This window comes from Montipora capricornis, chromosome 10 (assembly GCF_036669925.1).
Source record: "Montipora capricornis isolate CH-2021 chromosome 10, ASM3666992v2, whole genome shotgun sequence".
Lineage (NCBI taxonomy): Eukaryota > Metazoa > Cnidaria > Anthozoa > Scleractinia > Acroporidae > Montipora > Montipora capricornis.
The window spans coordinates 53,849,777-53,874,645 of record NC_090892.1 but is presented as its reverse complement, the minus strand read 5'-3'; the positions used below and the strand labels follow the sequence as shown (position 1 = coordinate 53,874,645).

General features: G+C 41.8%; 1 protein-coding gene across 2 annotated transcripts in view; it reads left to right on the top strand.

Annotated features, from left to right (window-relative positions):
- The window catches only part of LOC138022050 (hydrocephalus-inducing protein homolog), a 98,895-nt gene that overhangs the window by 36,338 nt on the left and 37,688 nt on the right, over nucleotides 1-24,869 (top strand). For both annotated transcript variants that reach the window (XM_068869071.1, XM_068869070.1), the window contains exons 28-44: nucleotides 589-648; nucleotides 2,039-2,177; nucleotides 2,469-2,704; nucleotides 3,846-4,055; nucleotides 4,503-4,718; nucleotides 5,816-6,019; nucleotides 6,986-7,131; nucleotides 7,863-8,331; nucleotides 8,834-8,980; nucleotides 9,349-9,588; nucleotides 11,134-11,431; nucleotides 13,481-13,735; nucleotides 14,229-14,635; nucleotides 15,284-15,467; nucleotides 16,574-16,796; nucleotides 22,968-23,330; nucleotides 24,592-24,817. In XM_068869071.1, coding sequence (XP_068725172.1) covers nucleotides 589-648; nucleotides 2,039-2,177; nucleotides 2,469-2,704; nucleotides 3,846-4,055; nucleotides 4,503-4,718; nucleotides 5,816-6,019; nucleotides 6,986-7,131; nucleotides 7,863-8,331; nucleotides 8,834-8,980; nucleotides 9,349-9,588; nucleotides 11,134-11,431; nucleotides 13,481-13,735; nucleotides 14,229-14,635; nucleotides 15,284-15,467; nucleotides 16,574-16,796; nucleotides 22,968-23,330; nucleotides 24,592-24,817 — 4,023 coding nt within the window. The remainder of the gene's footprint in view (nucleotides 1-588; nucleotides 649-2,038; nucleotides 2,178-2,468; nucleotides 2,705-3,845; nucleotides 4,056-4,502; nucleotides 4,719-5,815; nucleotides 6,020-6,985; nucleotides 7,132-7,862; nucleotides 8,332-8,833; nucleotides 8,981-9,348; nucleotides 9,589-11,133; nucleotides 11,432-13,480; nucleotides 13,736-14,228; nucleotides 14,636-15,283; nucleotides 15,468-16,573; nucleotides 16,797-22,967; nucleotides 23,331-24,591; nucleotides 24,818-24,869) is intronic.

Here is a 24,869-nt window from a genome sequence, read left to right as displayed (position 1 = left end):
ATCAATAACGCCCCAAGAAGGTGAAGTGTCTCCCCTATTTTTGCAACTTGTTGTAGCACGGAATCGTTGGATCACTTGAACATGTAAATGTGACGATTAACACAAAAACCAAGCCCGCCCTCCAAACAACGTATCCCCAAAGCAGACTCAAAATCAAAGTAGTTCATTCTGTGCGTCAAGACTAAATTGCCATTTGAGGCAACACAAACATCCCTCTCGATCGAAGTGAAGAATAATTATTAGATTCAAACATTTCGGAAGGAAAAAAAATGGTAGCTCGAACGCACTTCTTTAACCCTGATTGTTCAAAGTATTATTACAATTTTGAAGGTGAAGCCGCGTAGTTGTCGTCTCAGGTTTGCAAATAAAGCAATGTAATGATTTCAGCGTTTAATGATGGGACTTGTTAGAACACGGTAGCATCCTATTGGGACTTTAATACATCGCGTTTGTTCATGGAGCGATTTTCAGTTCAGTGTCAGTGGAATTCAACCATCTCTTCAGTTCACCGCTATCATTGTAATCGCGGCCAACAAAACGTGTTCCGTATTCGTGAGTTGTTTGCTTCTTTTTTCTTTTTCTTTTTAGGACTTCATTAACTTGAAAGGAGAAGTGTTTTTTCCAAATCTAACGTTTGAGATAGAAAAGGTACACAGCGCAACAAATTAAAGTCCTGTGCTCTTGGCAAATTTTTGAGCTTTGATTTTTATCCAAAGGCCGTTTACTTTGAGTTTGAGTTTTGGATTTTACGGTCCGCCATTACTCACGTTTAAAACTGACCGATTGGACCTCAGAGGGTTGGGTCCAGGGAAAAGTGACTTAAAAGGCTCACTATCTTAAAGCGTGTGAATGCAGCTTATTATGTATGCGTATTAATTCTGCGGCGTACACACGCATTGCATTCTTAAACTAGTGAGCCTTTCATGTCATTTTGTCCTCGAACCAGCTCTCGCAATTACTTATAGTTAGTAATGGCGGACCATTAAATAGGAAAATTCCAGTTGAAATGAACAGGTGTCTTTTTTTAAATCAAGGCTTAAAACTTTGGTCGCTTAGTGTTTAGTTAACATAGTTTTGAAATCCAAGCGTGAGCGTGAGCGTTAGCCCTACTAATGGAAATGGGCCCACACAAGGACAGAGAAAAACTCTGACCAGGGTGGAAATTGAACCCACGCCCTCGGTTAGATCATCGCTGCTCTACCGACTGAGCTACAAGGTCAGACGGGAGCAGGCCGTGGGAATTGAAGATGTTAAAGTCACGGTAATGAACGTGTAGCCTGGTCAGAGTTTTTCTCTGTCCTTGTGTGGGCCCATTTCCATTAGTAGGGCTAACGCTCACATGGTTCATATGGAGTAGAAAACTAGCACTTCACATTACACTCTATTCAGTTAAGTCTGTTCAAATATAAGTGCAAAAACGTAATCCTTCCTTGTACTTGTACATGAAGCCACATGGTTGACAACAATAGCCCATATCCGAGTTGCTGTTTGCGTCGGTTTCAGAGCGAGTCCTGGTGCATGAGTGGTGTATTTTCATGCAAATCAAACTCATTATCATTTGAATGGTTTAGCATCAAAACTTGAACCAGATGCAAACAGCAACTCGGAAATAGCCTATTGACCTGCTCCCAGTTGAGTGGTTTCACTAATGTGAACTAATGGAGTAAAACCTTCGCTTCTCTTCTGTCCCGGGCTCTTTTTACCTTGTTCTAGTAACTGGACAATGAATTCATTGGAGTGGACAGATTTTTAGATAGATAGGTAAATCGTTTATTAAAAACACAACACGCAGCTTTACGGCTCAATTACATGTGTTATGAAAATACATCATTTAAAAATACTTAATATAGTCATAAAATGTCTATTATCGTGTTATTTACATTTGTTGCTTATTTGAAAAATGCACTATAAAAGAATTCTGAAACCTTTTGGTCTTAATATTAGGTAGAGAGAACATTCGCTTGTTCCTTAGACTGTATCGTTTATGGTTCGATACTGTAATGTTTAGCTTTTAATAAAATGCAGCGTTGATTTTTAGGTGGACTTTGGCTGTATATTGAATGACACAGAGGTGATGCAGGCTGTGAAGGTAACAAACCACAGCCCCATGGATGTGAAGTACCAGTGGAGCTTCATTGACTCTGCTATCCAGTTTGAAAACAAGGAAGAGGATGAAGGTTTGCTTTTAAGGCTGTGTTGTTTTTATAATCTACTTTCCTCGTCACCCAATTAATTGATGCAAACGAACATCACAACTATTAATTAGGGCTTGCAATCGTATCCCGTCCACGCAAGAGGGCATCCAAAATCTTGTTTTGAACCCGAGAAAGTTGCACGATCATCTTAAGTCGCGTAAGCGTCGTCACACCACAGCAATCCCTCTTGAAATCGCTCTTTCCCCCTCTTGACTCGCGGGATTATCGTAATGGCAGAGGATCCCGATCTTACGATTGGTTTTCTGTGCGTAGGAATTGGAGTTGAAGTTTACGATGACGGCCAAGAAGAAGAAGACGAGCAATTCCTAGAAGATGCCAACAACATGGTGATCGAAGTACCAGATCATCCTTCCCCCATGGGATCACCCCGTGAGCTCTCTCCCAGATCATCACAAGGGAGTAGACTCTCAACAACCGCGGAACAAAAGGCAAAAGAAAGTAGCCCGTGGGCACAAACAGAGATGCAAGTCAATATTGGGATTGAAGAGGTCAGTGTCTTCGTATACAATACTCGCTACTTAACCTTCAAAGGCCGGATAACACTTTATCCGGTGGATAAGTCACTTTGTTATATACTTTTGTTATATACGTGTTATCGGGTAAAGCTATGATCCTCGCAGTTATGGACGCAATTTTAGCAATTGCGTAGAGAAGCCTGAAAAATTCAGGACTGTGATGAATGAAATTTGCCATGAATTTTTCAAGCTTCTCTACGCAATTGCTAAAATTGCGTCCATAACTGCGAGGATCATAGCCTTACTTGATTTCATATCCGCAGTTCAGGATATGATTCATTTCATATATCATTTCGTTCATTTATATACGTGCATGTCATGTCATGTCCAATCAGACTTAGGTAAGTGCTTGGCTTTTTCCCCTCGCTTCGCAGAGGATTAGTGGTACGCTTGTCTGTGATTGCTTCAGATTTAAATGGAAACATTTCCCCGCGGTGTTTCCATCGTCTGCGATAAGACTGACGCAGACAGCTTCCGATTGTGTCGCAGACCGTTACAGATCATATGGAAACCAGGCTTTAAATCGGTGCTCCCGTTCCTCATACAGGGAGAGCAGAAATTTGACCATTTTTCTTGTGAGAATGTGCCCTTAGTCTCAAAATTATCTGGATTTTGCTGAATAACACAACTGCCCAGCGTCGATCGTGGAACTGACGAGCTCTATAAGCACAGAAATATCGATGCCGTTTACGTCGACAAGTTCCAAGCATTTTCGCCTACTTGAGAACCTCGAGTTAATGTGAACCTTGAACGCAACTTCTATGTCCTTTAACATATCTGGGAAAATATGGAAATGGAAAATAAAATTCTTACCTGAGCTGACCTGAAAACTCCCCTCTTTTTTTTTTTTTGAGTGGCGACCACGTGCTTTGATATGAGAAACCAGATTCGCTAAAAGGAACGAAAATCTGAAACCTGATCATGATACCAATCTGCACGATTCACCGTCGAAGGTAGATAGTTCAGATTGCAATCTTAGATTGGTTTTATTCCTTATATAATGGAATGGATTTTCGGTCGCATACACCCGACTTAGATCGGTCAAAAGGAACGCAACCGTTATGTGTGACTGATATCCCGTTGAGTAGCAATCGATGTTCTCCTCTGTTTTCAGGTCTTTGATATTTTGCCGCTGTACAGCACCTTACACCCACACGAGACCCAGAAAATCCAGTTTACCTTTTATGGGCATGCTAATATCAGTTCCCAGGCTATAGCGCGCTGCTCTGTCTATGGTGGTCCAGATTATGACATTGAGTTTCTTGGTCAGGCTTCCTTGGTGCAGTACTTTTTTGATCGTCAACATGTTGATTACGGGAAACAGGTGGGTAGGAAGGGCTGTATTGCTTATTGGAGACAAACTTTAGCTTGAGCTAAGTGTTAAATGAAAGGTGTATTTTTTTTTCAAAATTGCCAATGCTTTTGCGAAGAAAATCCTAAATGTCGTATAGTCACCATTGTCCTAGTTGGCGTTCCTTTTCTTGGTCCGTTTAATGCTTCTTTGTATCGTAAAACTGCTTTCACATTTACGGGGCAGGCACATTTCTTTAGGGAAAAGATGATTTTTGTAGTAAAAGGACATGATGGAAAAATGTTGGGCAAATGATAGAACTTTGTTCAGTTCCCAGTCCATTTTTGTTGCCTTTGTCAAAATAATGACCTAAAGTCAAGCCACGAAATACTTTGAATTAGGTATTTGAAGCGCTAAAACAATGCCAACAGTGTGCGAGCACTCCCACTCATTCAGTAGATATCTCTCCTTTCTTTTCAGTTGTTCGATCAAGTTGCAGTCGCTGAGATTGTTCTTCACAACACCGGCAAAGTTGGTCTAGATTTTGTTGTCTTGAATGTGGACAGTGGAAGAAGGCCCCTTCCTGGAACCCCTAATGTTTCACCAATGCAAGGCCACGTCAAAGCACTCAGCCAGCAAACACTGACTATTAAGTATCTTGCTGGTGTTCCTGAGAAGTTTGAAAAGACCTTTCAGGTGTGATTTTTGCGTGATATGTAAGAAGAGTTGCATTTAACTTTCGTGCTTTCAACTTGAAAACTAACGACCTTTGTCAAAGCTGCTAACAGACTAACGTAACGGACTAAGACAACCAACTAAGGTACAGGGAGACAAGGTAGGTAGATTTTGTCGACAACCCTGAATAACTGGATTGCACGAGAATACCTTTCTGTGCTCTTATGCTTTGTGTAATTTTACTTGGAGAAGAACTGAAATGACAAGAAACTCAGACAAAGAAATTTAGATCATGGATATGATTCTTGGTGTGTTCTGGTTAGAGATATATGAAGTTGTAACAACGGCATTCACGCGGGCGACGGAAAATTTTTTTTGGTGGTCACCATTTTAAATCACGTTGCGGTGAATAGTGGAAGTGTTGAGCCCTGATGCAGGCAGAGACTCATCAGGGAGTGAGTCACGCGTTGAAACAGCGTTTGCACACTTCTCAGTTTTCCGTATGTCAACTTGACGTTTTTTGATCTCAAATTCAACAGTGACTTGCCTACAGGCAATATAGTTATTTATTATATAGGCAAACTGGTCCGAGGTGACAAGGAGAATTCTGATTGATTCTCTGAGCGGTCCGAATTTAGCAATGCGGACCGCAAAGATGGGCCGGTCACAAAGCAGCGTATATTGGTTGCCAAGCTGTTCCCATTTTTTCGGACATAAAAATGTTTTGTATTTAGTCATGTCGGAGTTCCAGTACGAATCTAACTTTCCAGAATCGTTAACAGAAGCAGGCGAATAGGCGAGACTCAAGGAATAGACAACCCAGCGCAAGAAAGCCAATATAATAAAACCTTATTGAACTAGCTTGTTCGGTCCGTATGGGGAAAATATTGGTCTCCTTCCTTTTTTATGGACCTCGCCTTTCAGGCTCGGTCCATGAACGTTCAAAAAAAGGAACCGGACCAATATTTTCCCAGTGCGGACCTCACGCTAATTCGATAACATCTATTTCTTCCTGTTTGAAATCTTGGGAAAGGCATGATTATGACACCTTTCTCTTAATAGAACAGGTTGATCTCTTGTTCACCTCCCCTTTTGCCGCTTTGCCCTTACTTTTTCAGGTGCGAGTTGCTCACTTTGAGCCTGACAAAATCACCATCGCAGGAGAAGGGGTGTTTCCAAGAGTCATATTTGACCTCCCCCTTGATAAAGAAGATTCCAGATACGAGGAATTTTCCCAACAAGCAATCGAGAACCTGGGGCGAGACAAATCAGCCGTATCCGAAAAGAGTGTGGATGATTTACCCATCAGGGCTTTGGCTGCTGTAAGTACTCCTTAAAGGGTCCTCGCTCAATTTTACCACAAGACAGACTTCATAGGCAAAAGAAATATAATTATTGGAAATGCCCCTGAAAGGACTTTTACCTGCTGAAATACCTGGATTAAGATAAGGGTTTCCTGAGTTTTAATTCAGTAGAAATGCGATGTTCGCGTGCAATATTGCTTTTTGCTACCAGATAGCGGTGTTCGCGGCAGTGAAGGATGGAAATTCGACGTTTGTGTGCAATATTGCTCGTTGTTACCACATTGCAGTGTTCGTGGTTGTAAAAGATGGAGAACTGAAAGTCCGGCCAGAGTTAAGAAATTACTTTTTACCACAATTGCTTGTAATCTCGCAGTCTGATTGGCTAATTTGCCGTTGTCGATAAGAGTCTAGACAACGCTGCTCTCGTCATGCTCGCGTCAATTTGTCACGCAATGTAATAACCAGTCAGGAACTCTCATTTTGGGAAATAAACCAATCATATTGCGAGAAAGTTATAGACAACGCTTGCTCTTCTTTGTGTTATAATTTTGGTCACGCTCTGAAATAAACACTTTCTTTGGCGTTAAATATTGTGGTAAAAAATAAATCGAAAGTGGTTCAGCGTTGTCTGTAATCTTATCGACAACGATATTCGTCATCACAGTGGTCAAAATTTGTTGTGAGTGAGAGTCCACAACATTTTCACCACTGTGATGACGAATATCGTTGTCCATAAGAGTACAGACAACGCTGAACCACTTTCTTTTTGTTAAATGACTTATATTTCCAGCACTTTTTGTTGAGTTGTAGAGGCTACTGTGTTTTCCTCTCGGATGATCGGTGGAACACTTCAAAACTGAACTAAAGTAGATTATTGCGAAAAACATTCTCTCACAAGAAAACATCTTCCTGGCATAGGCTATTTCTATCATGACTAGTGTTGTCCATTGTGCTTACGTTAGTGCTTTAATCACTTTTCTCCAGTCAGTCGGTGATGTTGGAATTAGGATGGAAGTGGAAAGACTGTTGGTCAAACGGTTTGCCGTGGAACAATGGCAGTCAGCCAGGACCACCTCTGTTATACAAACGTCCAGCTCGCACAGAACTGCTCTCAAGAAACAGCGACCCAAGTAATAAAATTGTTTTTCTAGTGTTGCGTGTAGTTTGTGCAAGGGAGCGAATCCTACTTCCCCATGATGATAATAATCTGAGATTGATTTTTAGATTTGCGTCCATGCGGCGGACCACTTTCAAACTGACGGACCAATAAGGGGTCACATAACTAATAGGGTTTGTGGTCTGCCTTTAGCACAGTATATTGCAAGGCGGTTTAAATGAGTGTACAGAAGAAAATGTGCTACACATCATGAAATGACTTTTGAATCATTGAATCATTTTGGAATGAGCGCGGACCGTGAAGTTTAAAAGGAATGTTAAACTAAGAGCTTCTAAGTGCCTCCTCGACATAAAACCGCCCATGCCCATTTCCGAATTGCTGTTCGCCTCTGTTTTCAAAAGACGTCATGGTGCACAACCATACAACTAAAAAAATAGGCGGAAATTTATGCAAATCATTTATGTGTTAATTCAAACCCAACCTGGAAATACAAAGACACAAATACAGTAACTGTACACGTGCATACTCAATGATATAAAAAATAATCAACAATTTAAATGTTTACGTACATATAAGAGTATTTGTAGTAGAGAAATCACAGCGTACTAAGCGAGGCACTAAACAATATGTATTACTGGAGAAATGCAAATCAAACGTATTTTCATTTGAACGGTTTCACATCAAGACTCGTTGTGAAATGAAGGCATACAGCAATTATGAAATGGTTATTTTGTTGTATTTCAGGGCTCAAATGATCAGCTATCTGCTAGACTTCGGATTTGTCGTCTACGGTTCCATTCGCTCCCACGTGATCCGTGTCACCAACAATGGTCACTTCCCAGTGTCCTTTGCTCCTGACAAATCAGTCCTATCGGGTAGCGGCTTTGCAATTGAGCTAGACCGAGTTCGTAACCTCCCAGGTGAACCTGCTAACGAGAGCGTTGAATTCATGGTGACCTTTGAGCCAAGAGCAGCCGGTCTGCCCATGGGTGTGGTCGACATTCAAGTTCCATTTCACGTGCTAAGTGGTCCAGCATTTGGGCTGAGGATTAAGGCTGTAGTGACCATGCCAGATATGATTGTGTCGACAGATTCGTTAGACTTTGGAACGGTCGAATGTGGGAATTGTAAAGTGATGACAATACAGTTGCATAACACTCAACAGGTCAGGTGTGAATGGTCATCCGAGCCACCGGAGGAGAAAAAGAAAAAGGTACTTGTTGTCAAATGGAAGTCTTTCTTAAGCAACACACATTGCCGTACTTCCACATAGTAAGTCGGCGTACTTTTGACATGAGAGAACAATGTAATAATGTAGGAAATAATGTAGGATAACTATACAGTTGTTTGTAGTAACAGTTTCCGAAGTGACTTGATGAACCCGGTAGAGGCTACTCCAACGGACTTATTGGAATAAGCACGTAATCGAGCGTTGAAAAGTCATTTTTGTTAATAAAGATTTTTACGTATTAGGGTCTATCCTCAGTCTTCCTTTCATCACTAATTAATTTTCGGCTATGGTCAGTAAGGCCATTGTACCGAGCCACTTTGACTTGGGACAAAGGTGGGCATGTCATACCTGTCCTTTTGTAAATTGACTCTGGGCTCACAAAAACAACTCAGAGCCATGCAGTGGATCGAAGTGCTTTCGGGATTAGTTGTTTTGAGGTATTTTATAGCCCTATACTAAACAGTTTTTGATGTGTGTCATTTAGTCCAACAAGATGATTCCTCTTCATCTGCGCAAAAAAATGCGCTCTGAGAAAGCTAAACCCAAGCACTTTGAAGTCATGCCGCCCATCGGCTCACTCATGCCTGGTCAACGGATCAACGTGCAAGTGAAATTTATGCCAACGGAGGAGGTACGTAAGGAATTAAATCGGATTTAGTGCTGTTAAAGTCCTAAGGACTATCGTTCTCGTCCGCAACGATGATGTGATCATCACATCCTACCATTGTTTATATATCGTTTAGTGGAGTTCGGCCTACGCTCGCTCTGTATGAAAGACACCAATTTGAATGTCAGGTAGTTGGCTGGTAATTGACTTTTCACTTTCTGTGGCGTAGTGAATGTTACCTTTGTTACCAATCGAATACTGACGATTTTTTTTGCTTTATCCAAATCGGTTTAAGGTGATTTTAAAAGTTATTTGATTTGTGTTTTTTTGCATTTAGTAATAAGGGTTTTTTCCAGACATTTGCAATAACGCTTCGATCCTTGGTTTTATAGATCTCATACAGCCAGCGCCTTGTGATAAGGATTGCCCAGAGTTCCAGCCGTCACGTGATCAATGTAATGGGTCAAGGGAATGAGCCCAAGTTAGAGTTCAGCTCTACACTGATCGAGTTTGGCCCAGTCCTTCCTCATTCAACTGGGGATGAGAAGGAGTTAGTAGTGAGAAACCCATCCTCATTTCCGGTCGAGATATACTCTTTGGAATTCGACAAACAGTATTTAGAAGAAGAGAAGGTAAAATACAGCTGTTAGTTCTTTGAGCCTCCGGTGATTTGTTAGTTGGTTTTACCACAACGCAGGCTTAGCCTTAATCTGTATGACATTTTTATTAAAAGGGTTATTATTGTTATTGTTATTATTATCATCTTGTTTTCGCACATTGGATTTCCAATGGAACTTCAGTACTCCAGGAAGCTTGGTGACAACAAGTCTCCTCAAACTTCTAGGACCTTCTTAAGAATCCTTGCCGTGTTCAGAATAACACTTTTCTGAAGCTCGTCTATCTTGGTCTCTATACCAATATTCTCTAGTCTCCTCTTTAAATCCTTTGGAACTGTTCCAAATGTTCCGATTACAATAGGAATTACCATTGCTTTCATTTTCCATAACTTCTTCAATTCTCTTGCTAGATCCTGGTATTTCACTACCTTCTTGACTTCTTTCTCCTCAATACGGCTATCATATGGTATTGCAAAATCTATTATTTTGCAACATTTATTTCTCTTTTCAACAACAATCATGTCCGGTCTTCTTGCCTCTATTACGTGATCAGTCTGTATCGTAAAATCCCATAATATTTTACATCTCTCATTCTCTAGTATCTAGTACGGGCTCAGGTACATGTTCATACCACTTTTCATTGACAATAGGGCCGTTTATACGAGATAAAATAAGCCGCGGCTAACTCTGGCCGCGGCTTACGTAAGCCGCGAAAGGAACTCTTTATACGAGTATAAACTCCCCGGCCAGGTTAAGCCGCGGCTTCAGAAAGCCGTGAACGTAGATTTTGTACCATTTATACGGGGTGTTCGCGGCTTACGTAAGCCGCGGTCAGAGTTAGCCGCGGCTTATTTTCTCTCGTATAAACGGCCCTAATGAAACCTTCCACTTTACAAACTTCCCAATGGATCTTCTTACCCACCCAGTGATGTCTCCCTTTATATTCCTTTTGTGCTAATTTAGGGCATTCACTCGCAATATGATTTATGCTTTCATCCACCTTTCTACACATTCGACATTTACTGTCCTCTTGAGGTTGATATATTCTAGCTTTCATATTATTATTATTATTATTATTATTATTATTGTAACCGATGGCGTTCGGTTTTGGCAACCCAAAGCTCCTCACAACCACACGGTTAATAGGCTGACTGTTTTACCGTATCTAGCAAAATGCGATCGACACCAGCGCACAACAAATAAAGAAAGCGTTACAAGGCCAAAAAATAACGTACCTTTGTACAGCCACAAGGCCGTGGAAAAATCTAACCTAAAGACACATAAAGGCTTCTAATCGAGACGTCCCAAAACGAGCGAGAGAGGACAAACCCTAAACAACTTGAACTTATCCTTCGTAGAGCACATGGATTTCCTTTTTACTCGCTAAGGTCCTTGGGAAAAACGTTTGATACATATGCTTCATGTAAGCTACAATTGTACTGCCATTCCATTTGTCACATGAAGCTTTGTATTGACAAATAAGGAAAGGTTTGACCAAGCTAGGGGTTTTTGTACCGCAAAAAGTTTTAGTATGGTTTCAAATAGTTTGTTTCATTGCAGATGCTTCGCGTAATGAAGGGTTACGACGAATACAACACGATCCTGTTGCCTCCGCGTTATCCTGGTGAGAAACTCCCCCAAGAAGTCACTGACGCTTTCAATGAACAGCAGAGAAAGAAAGAAGCTGAAGAAAAGGAGAAGGCTGAAGCAGCAGCAGCAGCAGCAGCACAGGTGGAGGAGTCAGCAGCAGACCAATCTGGAGAGAATGCTGCTCCTTCTGTCATATCTGCAGTGCCTCCATTGGTTGTGGGGGAAGGTACTAAAGCGGGCAGTGGCGTTGGAGAGGGAGCTAAAGAAGGTAAGAGGCGTGGTTGAAAAAAAGAGGAAACACTTGCCCTAAATTCCACTTCCACCTTGTCTTTTGAAAAGGCGCAACGGAAAGGAGAGAATACTTTCCTTCTAGCAATGTGGGCTGGTGTTGATTTGCCCTCAGGGTATTCTTCCCCCCCCCCCCCCCCCCCCCCCCCCCCGCGCTTAAAAACTAACATGTCTAATTCCCAGTTCGATTTAGATGCAGTTAAAAAATAGCTGTAGTTCTCTGTGAAGATGCACGGCTAATTTCAATTTTTAACGTTATTTTTTGATTGTTTTCGTGTTTTTTTTCTGCGAAACGTATTTTAAGGAAACCGGTTCTAACCCTAACCTTAGGGTTAGGGTTATGCAAACGTTGGCCGTGTAGCACTTATATTTCAACAGCATTAACTATGAGAGGGTGATGTGAAGTGCTATTTTCTATCCATGTAAACCATGTGAGCGTTAGCCCTACCAATGGAAATGGGCCCACCCATTTGACATTGTTTGGCAACGGTTATTTCTGTATACTTAGCTATCCCTATCTCAATAGTAGAAACGGTTGCTATATTGAGAAAAAAAATGGGTCCCTTCATTTTCGCCGTTTCCTTTGGCCATCTCAACTGATGTATCTCTTTTCGACCATCCAAACCTCTTAGTAATTACTTTGGCCAATCAAAAAGGACGGAGACAATCCAGTAAAGCATTCAAAACTCGAAGTAATTACACGTAGCCGACAAAAAGCGCGGGAAAATGTGTACGCGCGAGCCACGATTGGTTTTGGTTTCACTTCTGATTGGTTGAAAAAGTGGCGCGAGAACTTTGAACCAATCATTGAATGAAGTAGAGCGAGTTTCAATTGAGTGTCGTAAAACCAAAACCAAAGTAATTACTTTGGGCAATCAAAAAGGACGGAGGCAATCCGGTAAACCAATCAAAATTCGAAGTAATTACACCTAGCCGACACAAAGCGCGGGAAAATGTGTACGCGCGAGCCACGATTGGTTTTGTTTTCACTTCTGATTGGTTAAAAAAGTGGCGCGAGACCTCTGAACCAATCACTGAGTGAAGTAATGCAAAACCAAAGCAATTCGCTAATTACTTTCGACACTCAATTGAAAACCGCTATAATAATAATGAACTTTATTTAAGTGTCAACTGTTATTAGCGCACTAATTGAGGTCACTGTACAGAAATCAAATCAAATCAAATCAACTCATATCAAATCTTAGGTTTGTTTTTGAGGAGAGGGGAAAACCAGAGTACCTGGAGAAAAACCTCTCGGAGCAGGGGCCCGTTTCTCGAACGTCCCGATAACTTTTCGGTCCTGATAAGCCATTTGTGAAACTGCCAACCGCTTGTTCTGGAAACCTGATCTTTTAACATGTTTTTAAGGTAACAAAAATAAAAAAAAATGACTGAAGTTTGACGACTTAAATCTTCTCCGTTCGTGAGATACAAAGGGAATAGGCCATTATTATTATTATTATTATTATTATTATCATAATCACACGGCGGCCATGTTGAGCCCCGAGGGATTAAAACTTTTGTTTTTGCGCACTGAAACTCGTTCCCAAACATTTCAATTCGCAACTCGGGGTGCAAAATCTATTGTCTATGGATAATATGGCCGCCGCGCAAATAAGGCCTATTGTGACACCCGTAAATGGCCCGTACGGTTTCGGGACGTTCTAGAAACGGGCCCCAGAGTAGAGACCCAACAAAGTCAACCCACATGTGACGCCAAGTGTGGGAATCGAACCCGTGCAACATTAGTGGGAGGCGAGTGCTCTCACCATTGCGCTATCTCTAGTCCCGCTTATGGCATTATTGGAGTAGTTCTCGGACCGAAAACCAAATAATTACTTTGACATAGGTAATCAAATTGATCAATGAAACTACATACGAGCGGTGCTGAGTGCGGAAGAACGCGTTTGAGAAAGGCACAATATGTTCTGCCTCTTATTGGCTGAATATGTAGCGTATAATTTTAAGCCGAAGGCTAAATTACTTTCGAACTTCTGTTGAAAACCGCCCTGTACTGTTATCCTTCCAGATAGCAGTAGCCTCGGTGTCGGTGATCTAGAGATCACTCCAGTATCAGCAGCCATTGCTCGTTACCTGGGCATTGACCTGACTGCAGAGGGAAGGGCGGCTCGTAACCGACGCGGTATCGCTCTCGTTGTGCATGGTGCTCCTTTGTCTGGTAAGACAGCAACAGCTGTATCGCTTGCAAAGATGTATGGTGCAGCTCTTTTGACTGTTGATGGAGTGGTGACGGAGGCAATATCCAGTGGAAACACCTCTGCTGGTAAGGAAATAAGAAATTTTCAAGTTGCGCTGTAGAGATTACATACAACTCTGGTATAAGCGTTGTAAATCAAAGAAAATGTTATCACAAATATTGGTCAATGTCTTTCTCTTAGTGCTGTAAAAGGGAATGTAATCGTCTGGTTTTACCATAGCAGTGGCAACGAGAATCTCAGCTGAGATTATCAATTCGGGTTACTGTTAATACTCTCCTTTTAAAAGTGTGCCAGTTACCAAGGCATGATGCTGGTATGAACTTCGCTTAGGTAAGGGTGGAAAATGAAAAAAAAAAAAAAAAAAAAAGACCCGATTTAGCTGGATTGTATGTTGTTGTGGGTTTGCCAACTCTCGCTTTTTTATTTTGTAGTCAAGCTGTGATTTGTCATCCCACTATGCAAGGTGTTCTTTGCATGCCACTGTTTATTCATCTCTTTAAGTGATTTCTTGGCTAACAGTTGTTCAATTAATCCATGGTATATAATCTCTGTTTAAAGCTCAAAGAGCAAAAGAATTGTGCGCGTCAGCCGCTCGAGCAGCCAAAGAAGCTGAACAGACAGTTGATATTCAAATAACCCAGCCATCTGGAGGACTCAGCGTCGAGGCAGTCACTGCCCTAAGTGGAGGAACCGGACCCTCTGCCTCCACCGCTGGCTCGGTCACTGGAGCTCAGTCATTCCTCGGGAAAGACCGCAAGACTTCCACCATAGGTGGTGGTGTCCGCGGAGGAGTATTTGGGAAGAATATTCCTCAGCTCCAGCAATCACCCCCTGGTACTCCCCCTCAGGGAGCGCCCTTGGGCCGGAAGTTGAGTGTGAGTGCTAGCGTGGCCGGTGAAGATGGACTCTACAGCTGTGTACTTCCGGAAGATCTGCTTGTTGAAATTTTGGCTGAGAGACTTCAGGTTTGTTTTGTTTGTCAAATTTATGATCGTGTTCAAGGATCAAATAAAGTCAAATAAAACAATTCAAACATCGCTTAAGGTTAAAGCAGCGGAGTTTTTTCTAAATAACACTTCTTTGGTTGAAAAAGAAGTATCTCCTTGGAACAAGCTTTAACAGAGTTCCTATCGTTTCGAAATTGGAGGAAGGTAACACTGCAGGCGTTTTTCCGACAGTAAAAACCTCACCAGACAATATAGTTTACTGAGCAAAACAATGGCTCTGCACGTTTATTTTCAACTGTTTTCTTTTTTTTTCCGTTGTCTGCAAATCTGCAACGTGAAATGACCCAATCTCCACCTCCACCTTCACCTTTATTAACGTGATAAAGCCGACGAGGCATCACACTGGTTTTATGGAAAACGTGAGCACTCGACGTCAGGCAAATGTTCTTCTTCTCTTTGAACACCGCTTCTTCAAATTAAGTTGGTGTGTACATGAAGTTCGGCTGCTTTGTTCATTGTGTAACAATATAATATGTTTTAGGGAAGATTGGAGAGACCTTTTCCCCCTTTTAATTAAGGCATGGTTGGAAGTTATGCCCGTTAAGTTTGGGTAGGGAAAGTTGCAAAAAAAAAGTATTACCTACACTGATTTTTTTCTAATTTTAGCTGAGTGATTGTCAAAGAGGTATTGTTTTTGATGGCCTTGAATGTCTGTTCAGTCCGAGTATGATGGCTACGGCCAACGCTATCCTGCGAGCCTTTAATAACCGCAAGTATATCTTCATTGTGACTTTAATGTTGGATCAAGCAAAACTAAAGGCTGTGGAGGAAAAGAAGAAAGAAGAACAAGGTGAGATAGCCGATCCATTTCGAAGGTAATCGGTTGTTTTTTGCGTTTGAGAATCGATTGGCTGAGAAGTGTTGGCACAGTGGTGATAGGTAAGAGTGAAGTGGATAAGAGTGTTTCCCTATCAATTTGCGGTCTTGCTCAAGCACAGTCACAAATGGACTGATTTTAAGATACACTTTACACGCAAAAACAACAAATGGCCGCCACTTAACTACTCAGGAGAAGCCATGTCAGGCGTGACTGCTTCTGCCATGTTTTTTTAAGGGGCATTACAGCAAATTTATAAATAGATTCATTCGTGACTGTGCTGGAGAGGCCACCCATGCCATAAGAACACTTCACTCTTGTGATAGTTTTATTCCTGGAGCTGGCGACAGATGCCAGTTCGTGGAGTCACTTTTGTTAGTTATTGCTCGTGGTCCAAGCGGGTTATCTTCTTTTAGCCTGGTTATCCACGCTCTCGTCTCCAAACGAATTAATTTTTCTCATTACATTTTACACTCAAAAATGCATCTTTTTCGGTGGCTTGACTTATAATAGGATATCTCGCGAATTGTGTGGTATTTTTTCCCGAGGACCAAATATGCACAGAAAAATACGAGTAATGAGCGGAATATCGGTGACATTATATATCACACTGTCGAATAAAAGGTGTATAATTTCTATACAAAAATATTTCCCAAAACAACGCTTCTCAAACAACAATGCCGGGGGAAATCTGTCTTTCAGTTGTGAACTGGTCAGATCGGGATTTTGCATGGTGTACAGTGAACTTCGCTCTAATATTTTTCTCGTTTTTCAATGCCCTCTCATTAGGGTCTGACATCATAAAAGAATGATAAAGTTTTAGATACCTCGCAGCTCATTACCATCTCAAATGTCATTGGACTGGCATAGACTGGCATTGGCCTGGCAATGGAATGTCATTGGACTTTCATTAATATTGGACTGGCAGTGTTGTGTTTGGGATTACTGGGCTCCATTGTTTGCGTTGTATTCATAATCGTTTTCAGAGCCAATCACTAGAACCTTTGTAAGAACTGTGTCCTGACGCTAGAGTTTTTAATTTTCATTTTTTGTTGTTAACGACAACAATTCATTTGTAGCCAAACTCGACAAGCAAAAGGAAGAGGAGGAAAAGCGACGACTGGAGGAGATGTCTGAAGACGAATACGATGCTCTGACAGAGGAGGAGAAAGCTGAGGTGGATAAGAAACATCTGGAACAGAAGAAAGAGAGGCGCAAGCGAGAACTGGAAAGGCAAGAAAAAGAGAAGAAAGAAAGAGAGTTGCAAGCGCTTATTGAAGAAAAGAGACTTGAAGAAGAACGGTGAGTAGGCTAAGCATTTGAGGACCTTGCCCAGTCCTGAAACAGTTGTTTGCTGAAGTTTGTTTCGACGACGTCTTCGGGTGGTTCTCCTTTTTACTTTGAAAAGTGATTCGCACTTCGCGCGTTAAGTTCTTTCGCTTACTGGTTTAATGTATGCAACTATTCTTGCAATTTATTTATCACAGCAAGTTTGCGTGAGTTGAAAGGTGACAACTAATTAGAAATTCAGAAATATATAAATCGACACTGTACTGCAAACGCGCAAATCGCTTTTTTACTGAAAAGTGATTCGCACTTCGCGCGTTAAGTTCTTTCGCTTACTGGTTTAATGTATGCAACTATTCTTGCAATTTATTTATCACAGCAAGTTTGCGTGAGTTGAAAGGTGACAACTAATTAGAAATTCAGAAATATATAAATCGACACTGTACTGCAAACGCGCAAATCGCTTTTTTACTTACCTCCGATCAAGAACGTTAAAGACAGTCAACAGAAGAAATCAAACCATAAGATCGTGTAGATTAGAAGATACAAATTGTAAGTATATATTCACGAAATCAGTTCCATTCCTTTTTAGCCTATCTTCGGTATTCTAAAACATTAATCTACTTGTGTAATATTTTTCTTTCAGTCGACTAGTTCAACGACTTACAACTAGTACGGATAAAAGTCTAAAAATCTACAGGGTCTTGGCGTGATCCTGCCATAAAATAGTGCCTCGAACGTAGGTGCGATTCAGTCGAAATTTGTCCAGAGGATCCCGCCAAATCAATGCTGTAAATCATCCACGCCGAAGATACCGAATCTCCGAACTTTGCATCGAGCCTACAAAGTAAGATGCCGCCTAAAGTAGACGCAAAGACCCTCGCAGGGAAAATGGAAAACGCGGTAACGATCTTCTACGAATTAATAGAGGAATTTGAAATAATCTTTTCAGTGAGGCCAGAGTTAAAAACCTTAGAGGCAGCATTCAATCAAGTGGAGACAAGATACAGGTTCATCAAGAAGCAACAAGAAACCATTTTAGACAGATTGGTTGATGAAGGTATCACCGCAGAGGAGGAACCATTGTTGACAACAAAGAAACTTGGAGACAAAGTAAAAGCTGATTTCCTTCAGATTGCCTTAAAATTTGCTGCCTACCAAAAGGAACAAGATTCCACGGAAACGTCTTCAAAAGACTCTGAAACCTTGAAGACCTTGACAGCTTTAATGTCATCCATGACATTAGCAGTGACGAAAATGGCGGACACCTTAAGGTCAAAACCAAACACTAGTGGTCTGCAACGATTACCGGTACCAACATGGGACGGCAGTCGCAGATCCTATGCTACCTGGAGAAAAGAATTCAATCATTGGATGAAGAAATACGATCAAGATAAAGATGAACAACTGCAACGGTTCCGAAATGCATTGCCGAGAGGATCGTGGTGGTCTGACCAGGTAAAAACTTGCAAAACCATTGATAACGCGTGGAATATATTGGACACAGAATTTGCAGACAAACGTAAACTAATGGACGAACTGCTCCTCCAAATAAATAGCCTTAAGCCCGTAAAACGAGACTCCAGGTCGTTCACGCACTTCGCCACGACAATATCATCCTACGCGAATGATATGGAAGATAATGGATGTCCGGTGTTGGAGTCTTCGGAAGCGCCATTTCTTATGTCTCAACTTTTGTCCAAGCTCGATCCGAACGATAATTCTCATTTTGGAAGAGAAATGAAAAGAGAAGGTAAAGAGGAAACTGTCAGTAACCTCATCACCTGGTTGCACGTAGAAGCAAGTGTCCGCTCAAGGGGCAAGAATAACACCGTGTTTGAAGACAGAAACGAGAGTCGCCGATACAGGACCCCAAGTAAAACTGAGAACAATGCCGCAAGTGGCGAAGAACCCGATGATGACACCTGTCCACTTAACTGTAAAACAAAACATCACCTCGCTGCCTGTCCTGTGTTCCAGGAGTTAGCTATTAGTCAGAGATGGGAGATTGTAAAGCAACATTGGCGATGTCGTAAATGTCTTAGAAAGCATCATACAAGCAACTGCAGGAAACCAGACGGTTCAACATGCGACAAATGCAGAAAAAATCATCACCGTTCTCTTCATAATGACAAGATTGGTGAAACAAGCTCAAGTCCAAATCCAAGAGCATCTTCTTTCCAAAGTCAGTGCCAGGCCCCCTCGAGTACATCAAATGGTAACATCCAAGAAAATGCTGTTCATCACAAAGAAAAGTTAAAGCTCATGACTGGTTTGTGCCCTGTTCAAAAAGTTGGAGTCATGAACGGAAACGGAGAATTTGTTGAAGTCCTTGCGATGTTAGACTCTGGATCCAATACCAGTCTTCTCTCAAAGAATGCAGCCAGACGACTTGGGTTGAGTGGAGCAGCAACACATCTGACCATGAATTTGGCTGGTGGGAAGAAGAAATGTGAAGCATCACAGATAATCGACATCACTGTTGCCTCACCTGCTGACGAGGATATTAAGAAGACCCTTCAAGTGTACAGTGTTACAAGGCCCTGCAGTAAAGCAAAAACGCTTTCCAAAGAATTAGTGCGACACTACCCTCATCTCAAGCACGTTTGTGATAAACTACACCTTTCGGGTGGCGCCATAGATCTCCTTGTCGGTACAGACTTTGTAGAAGCCTTCATTGATATCCACACAGTGTCCGGAGAGCCAGGGGAACCTGTTGCGAAACGAAACTGTTTTGGTTGGTACGTTATGGGAAAGTTTGAAAAGAACAACTCTACTACTTCAGAAATTCAGTCGGTTGAAATCAGAACAGCAAATGTCGTAGACGACATCAAAGAACTTCTTCACCAAGACCTCCTTGGCGTGAAACCGACCAACCTTTGTACGTGTAGTGAGAACAAGATACGCGAAAGCAAGTTCGTTAAGTCCCTCGCAGCATCAACTACCCTGGTTGACGGAAGAATACAAGTTAAGATGCCCTGGACGGAAGCGGGCCCTCCCAAACAAAGTAACTATGGCATCGCACTGAAAAGGCTGTTTTCCACGGAGAGGTCATTCCAGAAAAAGGGGTGTCTCGATGTTGTCAATGAGGAAGTCCAAAAACCTCTAGAGCAGGACTACGTGATTCAAGTCTCTCCTGACCAGATTGATCATAGCAAGCCTGAATGGTACTTACCCTTACAAGCCGAAGGACAATGCCCTAAATTTGAAGCTAGAGCCCCCATCGAACCTACAGCAAAAGCTGGTGTCTTCACGGAAGTGAAAATCGAGAAGACTAAAACGCCAATGCAACACGAAGCAGCCATAGCGGAATTTCAAACCAAAGTTGATCTGGATAAGTCTGAAGAAGATACTAACCCTGTTTTTCATCAAGTGTTGAATACCTGTTCTACATTTTCAAAGATACGGAGAACACTCGCTTACGTTCGCCGATTTATCCAGAATGCGAGAAAAAAGAATGTTAAGACAGGTTCAATCACTGTTCAAGAATTGCAAGGCTCGGAGAAACAGCTATTCAAGTGGAGTCAGGCACACCTAGATCCCTCTGTCATTGACAAGAAATTAACTCCGAAGCTGGACGAAAACGGATTACTTCGAGCTCATGGACGACTCGAAGATGTCAGATCGCTGCCACAAGAATTAAGAAACCCAGTTATCCTTCCACGCGATCACCCTCTTGTCATCTTGCTATTACGTGACCTTCATGAAAGACGCGGACACTGTGGGTACAAAAGCCTAATTAACGAGGCAAGGAGAAAGTACTGGATCATTGGAGTTCGTGGTATGTCCAAAGCACTCACAACAAAGTGCATTACTTGTAGGAAGCTCCGAAAGAAGCCATTGGAACAACTCATGGGACAAATCTATCCTTGCGAGTTGCAGTAGGCACCCCGCCATTCTTCAACACCGCCATGGACATGTTTGGACCATTGCACATCAAGCTTAATCGTAAAACGCTCAAGGAGGCCCAAGTAATCATTTTCACCTGCATGACAACAAGAGCTGTCCACTTAGAACTTGTGACCGACAAAACATCTGACGCTTTCTTGATGGCATTCCGTCGTTTCGCGAGTTTGCGTGGTCACCCGTGCATTTGCTGGTCCGACTGCGGGACAAATTTTGTAGGCGCACAAGGGTACTTAAAGGAAATAATGCAGAGTTGGAACGTCCCCAAGATTGAAGGTGTTCTATCTGAAGATTTCTCGTGCGACTTTAAATGGAAATGGAATACTCCTCATGCAAGTCATCAAAATGGCGTCGTGGAAACCCTCATCAAGTCAGTCAGACAAAGTCTGAACGCTACATGCAAGAATCAAGCCTTTACCGAAGAGCAATGGAGAACATTTCTCGCGGAGACAACCTACGTCATCAATGGACGTCCTTTATACCCAAGTTCTGACAGCATATGGGAAAGCCCGCCAATTACTCCAAACGATATTCTCATAGGACATCATCTTTCAATTCCTCAACCAGAACCAGAAGAAAGGATCAACCCAAGACATCTTTTAAGAAGTACAGAAAATCGCGTGAACGAATTTTGGAGATGCTGGATGAGATACTTTGCGCCAAATCTACTTCCACGAAATAAGTGGTTTCGCACCAGAGAAAACCTTCAAGTCGACGACTTAGTTCTAGAGATAGACCCAAATCACAAAAGATCCCAATGGAAGATGGCGCGAGTCATTGCAACATACCCAGGAAACGATGGTTTGGTTAGGAAGACAAGAATCAAGACTCAGGACGGTGAATACGACAGGCCGATTCACAAGCTGTGTCTTTTAGCAACAAAAGACGAATTAAATGCGAACCTTTCTTAATCAAGGAAATACATAGACCAGCATTATGTAATAGACATTACGTTATTTGTGACATCTCGAGTCATTGAATACCGATTATGTTTAAGTCGTTGCTCAATTAGAGGTAACTTCTAATTTCCGCACTGGGGCGGAGTGATTCGCACTTCGCGCGTTAAGTTCTTTCGCTTACTGGTTTAATGTATGCAACTATTCTTGCAATTTATTTATCACAGCAAGTTTGCGTGAGTTGAAAGGTGACAACTAATTAGAAATTCAGAAATATATAAATCGACACTGTACTGCAAACGCGCAAATCGCTTTTTTACTTACCTCCGATCAAGAACGTTAAAGACAGTCAACAGAAGAAATCAAACCATAAGATCGTGTAGATTAGAAGATACAAATTGTAAGTATATATTCACGAAATCAGTTCCATTCCTTTTTAGCCTATCTTCGGTATTCTAAAACATTAATCTACTTGTGTAATATTTTTCTTTCAGTCGACTAGTTCAACGACTTACAACTAGTACGGATAAAAGTCTAAAAATCTACAGGGTCTTGGCGTGATCCTGCCATAAAATAGTGCCTCGAACGTAGGTGCGATTCAAAAAGTAAAGAGGTGAAACACACTAGCGTGCACGTGAACTGTCCCCAAATTGCATCCTGTGAACTATGTCCCTTTAGACATTCCACACACGGCTCTCCCAGTGTGTTTCGCTGCTCGTTGACGGAATCATACAAAAAATTTGGAGCAACTCGCGAATTTCCAGGTGGGACATCTTGAGCCTCGCTTTTGAGCGTGTTCGCCCTCTTAATTACTCTAAGTTATCCAAGGGACTACTCAGAGGTTCTTTCCTGAAACGCGTCTGGAGCTATTTACCTCTTTCCGGTTACATTTCCCATGTTGAAATTTGTCTAAATAGCCTTTATTTTGGCTTTGAGTTTTTTTTTCTTTGTCTGGGTTCTTTCATCACACAAAACTTGGACCAAACACGAGCACTTCAGGTTTCATCTTTGAAGTATAGTTTTGTCTTCGCATTTGCTTTGGGAAGGAAGTCCTGATAAGCTGCAAAAATACTTCAGCCTGGGTCTCTTATAACAAACCGTGAAAGTCTGCGTCGGTTGAACACTGAAAATTGGATATCAACTGGATTGATGAATTCGCTCAGGTTTGCGTTCCACAAATCAGCTTTTGGAGATATACGATCATCATTTCACCTTTTCATTTCAATCGATTCCAAGATTGACATTCACTGAACACGACAATGTAAAAGCGGAGCGAAATAACTTCGTGATTCTTGGCGGGAAATTGGTCTAAGTAAAGGTTGCCTTAAAGCTTATGTTTTTTTCCTAATCAGCTTCCCGTTTTTTAAAATTCTTTTACCTCCAGAGGTAATCAAAAGGCCAAACGCCGTGGCACTCAACAAGCAAGTGGCGTTGGAGCGAAGAAAGGTCACGATCAAAAAGATAAGAAGCCTGAGAAGAGCAGCGACAAACTGTCTGCTCCTAGTCGTACTACGGGGCTGGGCGTTCAAGCACCGCCTGTTGATATAAGGACAGGTGCCCCGTCAGTGATATCTGAGCGCTCGGACAGCACTGACGTTGCCGAGGATAAAAAAAGGCTGAGCATCAGCAAAACGCAAAAGCATCGACAGTCGTCCGCCGTGATGTATCCACCACAGTGGGTTCCCCAGGTAGATGAGAACAAACCGCCGACCGAAGAGGAAGAAAGAGAGAAAGAATTGACCAAGAGGTAAGACTCATTGTGAGGAGGAGTTAAGGACGGTGCCTATTGTTATTGCGCATACGTTCTGCGCATCTCGAGATACTCGGATTTCCTATCGGCAGTGCTTATTAATACAGGGATATTTTTGCGCGGTTCAAAACTATGCGGAGAAAGCAGAACTTAGCAAGTGTTCTTGGTATCCAAAAAGAAAAATTGGGGGTAGCCACGCATTTTTCAGAGATAATTAAGCTTCAATTTGGAAAAGAAGGCCATACATTGCTTTGTATTTTAAAGCTATTAACAAAAATTGTTGATTAATTATCTGCGAAAAATGCGTGGTTACCCCCAATTTTCTTTTTGGATTTCAATAACACTTGTTAAGATCTGCTTTTCCCGCATAGTCAGGAAACCGCGCAAAAATACCATTGAATTAGTAGGCACCGTCCTTAAGTTGTTTCTTGTCATACCTCATGTGAAAGTTACCAAGATAGTGGGTAAAGGTTAACCTCGTTCCTAAGGCCTTTCCTCAGCAAAATAGCCCTGGGAGCGAGATGGCAAAGAGGACGGGCGACGGGCGCAGAAGTAGAAAAGGACTGCTAAACAGTTTCCCTTATTCGTGATGTTATTCTTTGTCCAAACAATGCCAACGGTGTCGCTAATATTCAGTTGACGCAAATCTCGACTCTTCTTTCTCTTACCCTCATCAAGTATTGCCCTCGTGGACAAGTAAAGTCGTTTTACGAGACCCAAAGCCTGCAAATGTCCTTTGCAGTATTAAAGGGATTAGTTGTTGTACTTTGTGTAGAAAATGTAAGTTATTTTGATTTTATTTTTTTATTTATTTCTAGGTGGGTGTGGGTGTGTGGGTGTGTGTGTGTGTGGGGGGGGGGGGGGGGGTTTTTATTTAAAGCTCTAACGAAGTCTTAGTTCTTTATTGTCGACAGCAAGCTCAGGCGCTCAACGAGGATACGATGACAAGCACAACTTAAAAAAACTCATTAATAATTCATGAGCCTAACATCCTATCAAAACACCGATAGAACGTCACGTGTATGAGCTTTATATCCTGATAAAACACTCCTCGTTAGTATTCTTTATATAAAGAATAATAGCGAAGATTTTCCTATCTGGTCCCTTGACTGGCCTGTATAAAACCAGTGAATGAAAATAACAAAATGAAGAAAAAAAACCTTATTTTTTGACAGTCATTAGTTTACGACAGAAAATTAAATCACTGTCAGCTCGGGCAAAGAAAACACAAACCAGCACCTCGTCTGTATCTTGACAGGTTCACTACGTTTGAGACCAGTCTCCGAGATATCGACAACTTGTTACAGAACTGGGATCGAACCACTGGAAACGTGGCCCGAGCAGATACACCTAAATCTGATAACTTAGAAGAAACTATTCCAGTTCCCGGGTCTACTAGAAAAGGTCGAGATAAGAAGGACAAAGAGAGAGAGCAAAGAGAAAAGGAAAAGGAAAAGGAGAGAGAGAAAGAGAAATCCAAAGAGGTAAGTAATTTTAACCCTTTGACTTCCAGGAGTGATCGGTATGTAAATTCTC